The 11,646-nt window shown below is 49.1% G+C and overlaps 1 protein-coding gene across 2 annotated transcripts in view; it reads left to right on the forward strand.

Moving 5' to 3' along the window:
• LOC119363513 (probable potassium transporter 14) overlaps positions 1-8,186 on the forward strand; it is a 16,919-nt gene extending 8,733 nt beyond the window's left edge. The window contains exons 6-10 of one of the 2 annotated variants that reach the window (XM_037628885.1): positions 4,859-4,911; positions 4,993-5,107; positions 5,262-5,516; positions 6,386-6,996; positions 7,447-7,581. In XM_037628885.1, coding sequence (XP_037484782.1) covers positions 4,859-4,911; positions 4,993-5,107; positions 5,262-5,516; positions 6,386-6,972 — 1,010 coding nt within the window. In that variant the 3' untranslated portion in view covers positions 6,973-6,996; positions 7,447-7,581. Of the gene's footprint in view, positions 1-4,858; positions 4,912-4,992; positions 5,108-5,261; positions 5,517-6,385; positions 6,997-7,446 lie in introns of both variants that reach the window. The other variant, XM_037628884.1, reaches the window with a different exon arrangement.
• The last annotated feature ends 3,460 nt before the right edge of the window (positions 8,187-11,646 follow it).

The following is an 11,646-nucleotide window of genomic DNA, read 5'->3' on the forward strand; positions in this document are numbered from 1 at the left end:
TGACCTTACCATACCTGGATTGATTTATTACTATATGTGGATTAATTATGATTGATTACCATAAATACGTTGGGTATTGCCGGTCAGACGAGAAAAGAGAAAAACCGGTGGGAGGGGCTGGTGGGAGGTGGGACGAAGAAAAACCGGTTGAAAATAAACCGGTTGAAAATAAACCGGTTGAAAGTGGGGGGACTATTCAACCAATTCGTCCATTAGGAGTAGAGATTACCATATTCGATATTTCCCGAGTTATGGCCTTACCATACCTGGATTGATAGTCTTTGGGGTAATTTAAATTTATTACCATATAATTACCATATTCAAAATTTCCTGAGTTATGACCTTACCATACCTGGATAGATTTATTACTATACGTGGATTAATTATGATTTATTACTATATGATTTATTACTATACGTGGATAGCCTTACCATACCTGGTGGTAATTTAAATTTATTACCATATTCGATATTTCCCGAGTTATGGCCTTACCATACCTGGATTGATAGCCTTTGGGGTAATTTAAATTTATTACCATATAATTACCATATTCAAAATTTCCTGAGTTATGACCTTACCATACCTGGATTGATTTATTACTATACGTGGATTAATTATGATTGATTACCATAAATACGTTGGGTATTGCCGGTCAGACGAGAAAAGAGAAAAACCGGTGGGAGGGGCTGGTGGGAGGTGGGACGAAGAAAAACCGGTTGAAAACAAACCGGTTGAAAATAAACCGGTTGAAAGTGGGGGGGACTATTCAACCAATTCGTCCATTAGGAGTAGAGAAAAGGTAGAAGTTCAGTTACAATCCTCTGAGGAGGTGCGGTGTACAAAAAGATGAAAGAACATCAGTGAACATCCCAGGTTGAGGGTAGAACGACCCTGAGTCCTGGAGCACCAGCCTTTGCCCAGGAGGAGGCCTCATCTTTGATCCTGTCAACTAGTGTAGCGGTCGAAGGTCTGGCATTCTTGAAGACGCACTCGTTCCGGTGTTTCCACCATCCAAGGCACGAGCAGGGCGATATATGCCAGAGCCTTGCGTTGCAGCGGCGGTGTGTCCTGTTTCACGCGCAGCCACCAATCCATCAGCATGGCTTCATGGTCTGGAGCCCGGATCAGTATTCTTAGCCAAGCTAGGATTTCATGCCAGGTTTGGCGGGCGAAGGGGCAATCCAGCAGTAGATGCCGAATAGTTTCCGGGGTTTGGCCGCATAGGAGGCAGCGGGGATGGTGCTGCAGTCCATGGCGAGCAAGCCTATCAGCGGTCCAGCATCGATCCTGGTTGGTCAACCAGTGGAAGAACTTCACCCGCGGCGGCGCCCAACTTTTCCAGACGAGTTCCAGGAGTAGCACAGTGTGGACCCGTGGAAGGTGGCCAAATAGCAGGACTGCGCAGAGTTGGTGCCATTGACAGACCACTTCCAGAGCAGCCGTCAGGCTCGTCGGAGAGGATGGTGTGCTGCACAGCCTGCCATAGCTGCAAGTATTGGCTGATCTCATGTATGCCAAGGACCCCGTGTATGTCTTGCGCCCAGGTATTGCCTTGGAGCCCGTCGTCCACCGTTCTGATCTTGCGGCGCCTCTTGTGGATGCATTGGTGGAGCAGGGGCATGATCTCGTTGACAGACCGTCCGTTGAGCCATCGATCCTCCCAAAATAAGGCAGTGGCACTGTTGCCGACAGACATGATTGTGGATCCGAAGAAGAGTGCATGCTCCTCGGCCGAGAACTGTAGGTCGAGATGCTGCCGTGTGCGCCCTGCATCTGTGTGAGAAAACCAAAGCCAACGTAGCCGAAGTGCAAGCTCAGCGTGTTCCAGATCCTGTACCCCCAGGCCACTATGCGCGAGAGGGCGTCAGACATGGCGCCAGTTCACGTGACAGTGCCCTCCGTTGGTGCAGCGCGTCCAGCCCAGAGAAACCCTCGCTGAATCTTCTAGAGCTGCTTGAGAGGTTTCTTTGGGGGTGCAAATGCCAGAAGCTGGTGAACCAGGATCGCGCTAAGGACGGACTTGACCAGGGATAGGTGTCCGGTTTTGTTCATCGGCCAGGCCTTCCACGCTGGGAGTCGGCCAGCCGCCCCATCGACGAGGGGCTGCAGCTGGGCGGCAGTGGGGTGGCGCGCCGTCAAGGGGATGCAAAGGTAGGTGATTGGGAGCTCCACGACGGGGCATCCCAGCTGGCGATCATCAGAGCGGTTACCTCGGGGTCGCCTTGCAGAAGAGTGGCTGAGGTTTTTGCGAAGTTGACCCGGTGGCCAGAGGCCTCGCCAAACAGGCTCAGAATATCTTTGACTGTCGCGACATCGTCCTGCGTGCGGTGGCAGAACAGCATCACATCATCGGCATGCAGATATAGCCGGGATCTCACACTGTGGGTGTAGCTGCTGCAAGATGTCGAGGTCGCGGGCACGTTTCACAAACCGACCCAGGGTGAGGGGTTGCCTTGGCGAAGCCCACGACGATGCCAAATTGGCGGGCCAGGCTCTCCGTTTAGCAGGACCGCGATGCTGGCTGTCGATAGGAGGATGGCTAGCCACTCCAAAAAACAGGCGCCGAAACCATATTGGCGCAAAATCTCAAATGGCCAAGATATGGAGTCGAAGGCGCGCCCTAGGTCGAGCTTGAGCGTAATCCTCAGGGCCCCAAGTTAGTGCAGCAGCTTAAGCGATTGCTTGACAAGGACGAAGTTGTCGCGGAGGCTTCGCCCCGTGATGAACGCGTTCTGGTTACGGTTGACCAGGCTGTTGAGCTTGGGGGCGAGGCGTAGCGATAGGACTTTAGCGAAGATCATGGCCATGAGATGGATCAAGCTTATCAGGCGGTAATCGTAAAGCTGGCAGGCATTAGCTACGTTGCACGGATACTTGGATACGTATCGCGTATACGTATCGGATACGCGATACGGGGATACGCCTGATACGTCAATTTTCTAAAAACATGGATACGGGGATACGTTTATATATAGATGTTACATATATCAGTTATTACAAATATGAAGAAAAAAATTAAGTAGCTTCTAGGTCAAAGCATGCCTCAATACGATTACCCCTTTCTTTTCTTCCACTTAGTCCACTTCCATTAATTGGCCATGAGATTTGACCAGGTTTGTTGTTCCAATCAATGCATCGACTCTCTCTTGCTCACCTTTCAATTGAATAAAAAACATTGACAGACATGTTTTCACATGAACTCACGCCCATGTTGGGAATCTTCAAAGGTGCGCCTTTATTATTGAGGGGATTTCACGTCGAACGAGGGGTTTCAGGTATCCAAAACGTATCGCAGAAGTATCCTAGGAGTATCAAACATTATTTTCTTTTTTTAATATCAAAATATCGAGGGATACTTACGGGATACGTATCGGGAAGTATCGGGGCAGTATCCAAGTATCGGTGCAGTATCCGGCTGGATACACACACTTTCTGAAGTATCCGCGCAACGTAGGGCATTAGCGCGTTTGGGCAGCAGGGTGAGGACGGCCTGGTTGAGATTGCAGAAACTGTGGCCGCGCATCTCGAACAGCTGCTGGAAGAAATCCACAAAATCCTGCCTGACCGTACCCCAGCAGACACACAGGAATTCGGCAATGAACCCGTCCGGTCTGGGTGCCTTTCGTGCGGGCAGGCGCTTAATGCGTCCCAAATCTCGTCCGCGCTGAAGGGGGCGTCGAGGTCAGCCAGGTCGCAGGGATCGATGAGCTGCGACAGGTCCAGCGTGTGGTCGTGCTCGACGGCGGTGCCAAGAAACACGTCAAAGTGCAGGAATGCCGCTTCCGCCATCTCCTTGTGCTCGATGAGCACTTGTCCATCCACGGCGAGGCTGAACACACGTTTTTTCTGCTGGTGGAAGGTGCACTGCCGGTGGAAGAAAGCGGTGTTAGCGTCGCCGTCCTTGAGGTTGGTGATCCGAGCACGTTGCTTTGATGTTTCCAAATAGTGGAACCTCTGTCGAAAGGCAAAACAACATGTACATCTGAATTCGACATCATAGAAAAGAGAAACTTATTCATTTTGTTGCTAACAAATTTAACACATTATTGCTAAAATTATTATTTCGAGATATATGCCACTCAGCATACACTTCTATTTTACCAGGACACTATAATTATTTGCATCAGTTAACAATATGATGCATTTCTGAAACCTCAGGCCCTCACAGAGATCCTAGAAAAGTTTGAAATGGTTTTCTCCCTCTTCTATTTAGAGACAGCATCCAGTATATTCACAGGCTCCTTAGTTAATAGTTAAATCTACTTCAACTTAAGATGAGAGGTCGAAAATCAGGGCAAGCAAATGGCAGTCAAGTGATATTGGATTTTATACCAGCTATTAAATAATTGCTACTATGGTTCCTGCGTTAGTAATAAAGTAAGTAAAGAGAGGTGAATGTCAAATTCTTTAAGAGGATAATGCCGGAGATAACTATCACCTAGAACATCAGAATCCTCTCTATTGGTGTGGTGCAGTGATCCTACAAACAGTGTGGGCTCTTTTTTTTTGACGCGTAGTGTGGGCTCTTTTATGGACTCTTCTTGTCATTCTACCTTTACTTATCTTTGCAATACAAAATATGTCATTCTACCTTTACTTATCTTTGCAATACAAAATATGTCATTCTACCTTTACTTGCCTCAGTTTGGAAGTAAATTATTGTAGTTTGTAGCATAGATGGAGAAAGCTTTCTGTACTAATGAAGTAGGGAAAATAGAAACAAAAGAACGAGGGGAAATGTAGATCCATATCTTGGTGTGTCCACACCCTATAATGGTTTGCGCTTTCTGTATTAAAAAGTGGAAACAAATCATGGACACTTGGGTTATGAAGATATTTACAAGTTTTTTTTTTGCAGGATCTGAGGCAATGTTTGCTGATCTATGCTACTTCTCTGTTAGATCTGTCCAGGTAGTCTTTTGTACTGTCTGAGGGCTCCATGCTACACTTCCAGTACATAGTTGATAACTTACTGTTGCTCATATGTTGCAGCTTACCTTTGTGTGTCTTGTTCTTCCATGCCTTCTACTGGGTTACCTAGGGCAAGCTGCATTTCTTATGGAAAACTTGACTGAAAATGAGCAGGTCTTCTTTTTATCTATCCCGAGTAAGACAAACTGGTTTGTTTGAAGCCCATTTCAAATCTGATATGTTTATTGCCATGTAATGTTTCAAGCATTATGAAATTATTATTTATAGTAAAACTAAGCTTCGGTTTACCACTTGTCCCTTTTTGATAACAGTTTCGTCCCATGTTTCAGGTCAGGTGTTTTGGCCAGTGGTGTTCATAGCTACTCTGGCAGCACTAATTGCTAGTCGTACAATGACAACTGCTATTTTCTCAATCATTAAGCAGGCCACAGCTCTTGGCTGTTTTCCCCGCCTCAAGATTATTCACACTTCAAGAAAGTTCATGGGTCAAATATACATCCCAGTGATGAACTGGTTTTTGCTGGTTTCCTGTCTCGCGTTTGTTACGACATTTGGGAGCATTAATGAGATTGGCAATGCATACGGTGCGTAAGTTTAGAATAAGGGCCACTCTGTTTATTCACATAGAATATTATCTGCTGGTTCATTCCTCGGTGCACTAGTTCCTCTGATTATTTTTGTGTGCTGTAGTTTCGCTTCCTTTATAAATGATGTTTCATTTAATTTTTTATACCAACGTAAGACGTAACCTCATATCCTTACTAAGATTATATTCCGCCGAAGTGTATATTTAATAAGCCATGTAGGATATGACGAAAGGAAGAGAGTTCTAAGCATTTGAAAATTTACTCAAAGGCATTTCATAAGAACTTTATAGGCAGCCAAATGAGATACACAAAATGATAGATGTAACTATTGTTCAATAGCACTGATTTGACCGCAAGAAATATTTCTTTTATTGGCGTTTCATTTTATGAAGACTTTTGACTTGTTCGGTGAATTAAAACATTATCAACCAGTAGTTTCTCATTAGAAGTTCTGAGATGTACATTACCTCAATGCATAATTAGGGGCTAAACTATGTTTCTATGCTGACTTTACAGTGTTTCTCATGATATGCATAGTGTTGAAACTGCTAGAACCGATCTGTTCAATTTGTGCCTATCATGTATGTATAAATTGAATTTGGTTGTTTAGAACTGTTGTCAGTTCAATATTTCTCTGTGCTAAGTTTACTTGATGGACTTGGTAATGCTTTAGTATGGTACTATATTAAGCACATGTTATTGTGGGTTGGCAAAAAAATATAACATTTATGACTTCTGTTATTCTGAATAAAAACCAATGTCCTACGTCATTCAAGCACTGATTTGTTATATACGATTCCTTTCTTTCACTCTAATTGTCACCACTACCGCCACATAATCTTTCTAATGCCCAATATTTATTACAGGTATAGCTGAGCTTGGGGTCATGATGATGACTACTATATTGGTGACCATCATAATGCTTCTGATATGGCAGGTCAACATCATTGTCGTTCTATGCTTTCTCACCCTCTTCCTGGGCCTGGAGCTATTTTTCTTTTCTTCTGTATTGGGCAGTGTAGCAGATGGCAGTTGGGTTCTTTTGGTATTTGCGGCTGTACTGTATCTGGTAATGTACATATGGAACTATGGGACCAAGTTGAAGTACGAAACTGAGGTTAAGCAAAAACTTTCGATGGATTTAATGATGGATCTAGGCTGCAATCTTGGTACAGTCAGAGCGCCTGGAATTGGATTGCTTTATAATGAACTGGTGAGGGGGGTTCCTGCAATCTTTGGTCACTTCCTGACCACAATGCCAGCCATTCATTCGATGATCATTTTTGTCTGCATCAAGTGGGTTCCTGTTCCTGTCGTTCCTCAGAATGAAAGGTTTCTCTTTCGCCGGGTCTGCCCAAAGAACTACCATATGTTTCGCTGCATTGCTAGGTATGGACATAGAAAAAGTTCTGCTTGGCTTCAAACCTTCCGACTCATAATTATGTTATACTGACTACACTGGCTTGAAACCTTTAAGGTATAATGGAATGCATCTATTTATTTTTGGTATCATTACTGTCACAACAATCTATTTATTCTGACATCTTTGCGAATATATAGGCAGGCAGGTGCTTCTGGGAATACTATAGTTTAGTATCCCCTAATGCTGTCATTCATATTTCACACCGTAGCCAGTCAAAATGTTTTTTTTATCTCTCAACTGATCATATCAGGGGATTCTTGGCTCTTGTGCAGAGCACTTTTTTACTTAGTGATCGATTCCTTTGTTTTGGAACTTCATTTTTATTCCTCACAACAGTGTAGGCGATATACACTGGCTTGAAACGTGTCAGGTTGGCCCTTGGTGGTATTTTCTTAACCTATGCATAGCTTGATATGTACATAGCAAAGCTGTGTCATATATATAGAATAACTTTATGGTGAGGAGAGTTTATTTGCTACCTGTGCTAATCATACATGTCTGCAGGTATGGGTACAAAGATGTACGCAAGGAGAACCCCCAAACATTTGAACAGCTTCTGATAGAAAGTCTAGAGAAATTTATACGGCGAGAAGCTCAAGAGCGCTCCCTGGAGAGTGACGAGAATGGTAACACGGACTCTGAAGAGGAGGTTGCGTCAAGCTCATCAAGAGTTCTTGTTGGTCCAAATGGTAGCATCTACTCTCTTGGTGTTCCACTCCTTGCGGAATCTGCTGGTGTTTCAAATCCAAACTTTGGATCAAGCACATCATTTGATGGATCTCTGGACGGGACAATGGATGGAAGGCGAAGCCTGGACAATGAGCTGTCTTTCATTCACAAGGCCAAGGAGTGTGGCGTGGTTTACCTTCTTGGACATGGCGACATCCGAGCTCGGAAGGAGTCATTCTTTGTCAAGAAGCTAGTGATCAACTATTTCTACGCGTTCCTGAGGAAGAACTGCCGGAGAGGCATAGCAACGTTGAGCATACCGCACACAAGGCTGATGCAGGTCGCGATGCAATACATGGTGTAGGGTTGTTTTTACCCCAAAATTTTCTCTCTCCGATGGCCAGGGTGCTAACTCGTGGTAGATACAGAGGCACTGTTTACTGGAGCTACTTTTCTGCTATAGATTCACTATGTAGTTAGTAGTGGGCATTAACAACGGCACTGTTTAGTGGAAGGCTGTTGGAGACTGACCCGTTTAATGAAAACATGAAATCTCCGTTTCTCCCTTTTCGTCAGCTTATGTTCCCTTCTTTGGTCGAAAGAAAATCCGTGGACTGCTGCTCTGATGGTTTTAATTGCCTCTGTGTGGGAGTGAATGTTCTCGGTGGGCATCACCTAATCACCTACTAAGAGGCCGTAAAACTGATTAGTACGATTACAAATCAAATGCTTAAATTATGTTCTCGGTGGTGCCACTGCCAACTACGTACTCAGAGCGAGCATGATGAGACGATACGGTTGATCCCATGCACGGTCTCACCTGCTGCGTTTGTCAATTTTCGCGTGTCCGTACGTGTGATTCTGCGCGGGGTCAATCGGGGAGATAGGACGGGAGGTTGATGCCTGCGTTAAACATTGTCTGTCGAGGAGCCGAGGAATCTCCGGAGCGCTTGTTTCGGGAAATCGGCAGTCGTGGTCTCGTGGAATAATCACGGGTGATGGAGCTGCAAATTAGGGGTATTAAATGGGTGGCTACTACAAATCACCAGGATGATTTTAGCCGCCTCCAGAGTCATCCGATCAGACGCTCTGCAGCCGTTGAATCGGGCAACTCCCATGGTAGCACCACGCGTCCACGCAACACCTCTCATGGCAGCACGGCTCGCCGGAGCTTCAACGACCCTGGCGGCACTTTACTGCAGCTCCGGCGACACTTCACTGCAAACCTCGCCGGAGCTTCAACGGCCCCGACGACGCTTTACGGCAACCCTCGCCGGAGCTTCGACGACGCTTCGCTGCAACTTCAACGGCGCTTCATTGCAACTCCGGCAACGCTTCACTACAACCCTCGCCGGAGCTTCAACGGTCCCAGCGACGCTTCACTGTAACTCCGATGGCGCTTCATTGCAGCTCCATGGGCGCTTCATTGCAACCTTGGCAGCACCCTGCCGGCCGCCGTCGAAGCTTCACTGGAGCGCCATCGCAGCACCGGCTGCCCCTTCGTAGTTCCAGCACAGCGTTGACGGCCGTCGGTGAAGCTTCACTGCAGCGCAGTGCGACAACGACGGGGTGTCACACCGGCATCACCAGGAGCTGATGCAGTGGACGCGTGATTCGGTGGGCCCCGCTGCCTGCTGGCACGGACCCACCTGTAAGGCGAGTTGCCAAGTGTGGCTTGGCTATTTAGCCAGCTAGAGCCAGTAGGCGTGTGTGCGTGTTTTGATATTTCTCTAAACCTTTCTCACCTAAACCTGTACCTCCTCCCTTCGAAAGAATCCTCTTCCCCAAGTCTCGATCTCATCCCCTTCTTCTATTCGATTCCCTCTTGAGATGATGAGTTCGTGACAGTTGGTAATCAGAGCTAGGTTGTTGCCCACCCAAAAATTTTGTTGCCCTCACATCCTCTCGATCCAGCCGTAACATCCACCGCTACTTGCTCCGGCGAGATCCACTCGAAATCCCCAGCGGGGTTGGCCTGATTTGGAGCGAGGGCGACGATGCCGCCCAGCAAACCTCCCGCTCAGACTCGTCACATCATCACAGCCATGTCGGAATCCACGGGAGAGCTCAAAACCATGCTGCAGGCGCTCTTGAAGCGCTTCGATGAAACCACGCTTGCGAGCGACAAGCAGCATGAGGCCCAGATAGCGTTCAACACGCAAGTCTCCGCAGATCTGGCGCACATCCGCAAGCAGCTGGACCTCACCAAGCCGACGTCGACGAGGTTCGGCAGCAGCAGCGCGAGCTCCCACCTTCGCCGACCGCAGCAGAGCGCCACCGACCGACACCGCCGACCACCACGACGGCGGCACCCAAGCCTCTGCAGTGACGTCGCTAGAGCACGTCCGCGGATCTCGTCCTCAAGGCCCAACTGTCCGCCTCGCCAACAACGGCCCACCGCTGCTACCCACGCGGCACACTCTGTTGTACGCGGGCGTGGGGCAGACGAACGCGTTCATGGCGGGCCGCGACACGCACACCGGGCATCGCGAGGAGTACACGGTCAAGCCACCGAAGCACGAATTTCCGCACTTCGACGGTGACGCGCCAAGCCTCTGGATCGACCGCTGCATCACCTACTTCGACCTCTATCGCGTTCCTCCGCACAGCTAGGTAACCACGGCGTCGCTCTACATCGACGGCCACACCGTGCACTGGTACCAGGCGTACCGACAGACACATCGCTCGTCGACGTGGGAGGAGTTCACCGCGGCAATCATCACCGAATTCGCACCAGACGAATTCGAGATGGAGATGCATAAGCTGCTGCAACTTCGCCAAACCGGCACCATTGCGGAGTACAGGACGGCGTTCGAGACCCACATGTATCATTTGCTCGCCCTTGATGCGTCACTCAACCCCAAGCTGTTCATCACCCAATTCCTGCTGGGCTTGCGCGCCGATCTGCGGGCTGCGGTTCGCCTTCAGGAGCCGTCAAGCATCACACGTGTAGTCGTGTTGGCCCGGATCATCGAAGAAGAGGCCGGCACGCAACGTGCTCGACCGCGGATCATTCCGGCAGGGCGACCACCACCTCCGCCGCTACCGCCTCCTCCTCGAGCCGTGGGGGCGCCATGACCAGGTGGCGCGGCCACCCCCAACGACGACCTGGTGCGCGAGCGACAACTGCCGGAACACCGCCGCGCCAACGGACTCTGCTTCAAATGCGGCTACCGCTACTCCCGCGGCCATCGATGCAAGCCGACCACGCAACTGCTTATGATTCAGGTCGGCGAATATGGAGAAGTGCTTAGCGACGACGCGGTGCACGCCCTCGACCTGCTTACGCACCAGCTGATCAAGACCCTGCGCCCGAGTGCTACGTGCTCTCCACCCATGCGGTCGCCGGCACCGAGTCGCCGCGCACCATTTGTCTGCGCGCACTCGTCGGCAATCAGGTCATGCTGCTTTTGGTGGACTCAGGGAGCACACACATCTTCGTCTCCAAGGTGTTCGCAGAGTGCGTGCACGCCCCAACTGTTCCCGTACCCGCAGTGGAGGTCCGTGTGGCCAACGGCGAGCGCATGACCTGCAACAGCATGGTGCAAGGGCTGAACTGGTGGATTCAGGGCCACACCTTCACCACCGACATGCGTCAACTGGAGTTGGGCGCCTACGACGGCGTGCTCGGCATGGACTGGTTGGAGCAGTTCAGTCCCATGAGTTGCCACTGGCTCGAAAAGACGCTGACCTTCGAGTACCATGGCGCCATGATCACCCTGCAAGGTGTTTGACAGAAGCAGCACGAGCAGGTGGAGGAGATCGAGCCAGAGCAATTGCACAAATGGCAAGCCGGCAACGACATTTGGTACATGGCCGTGCTGGATTTGCCCCGCGCACTCGAGCCCCCTGCAACCAAAATTCCACCAAGTGTTCAGAGCGTTCTGACGTACTTCGCCGATGTGTTCTCCGAACCCAAGGGCCTGCCTCCTCACCGCCTCTATGATCACGCAATCACCCTGGTGGACAATGCACGCCCCGCAAACTCGCGCCCGTATCGCTACTCGCCCCTGCAGAAGGACGAGATTGAACGCC

This window comes from Triticum dicoccoides, chromosome 2B (assembly GCF_002162155.2).
Source record: "Triticum dicoccoides isolate Atlit2015 ecotype Zavitan chromosome 2B, WEW_v2.0, whole genome shotgun sequence".
Taxonomy (NCBI): domain Eukaryota; kingdom Viridiplantae; phylum Streptophyta; class Magnoliopsida; order Poales; family Poaceae; genus Triticum; species Triticum dicoccoides.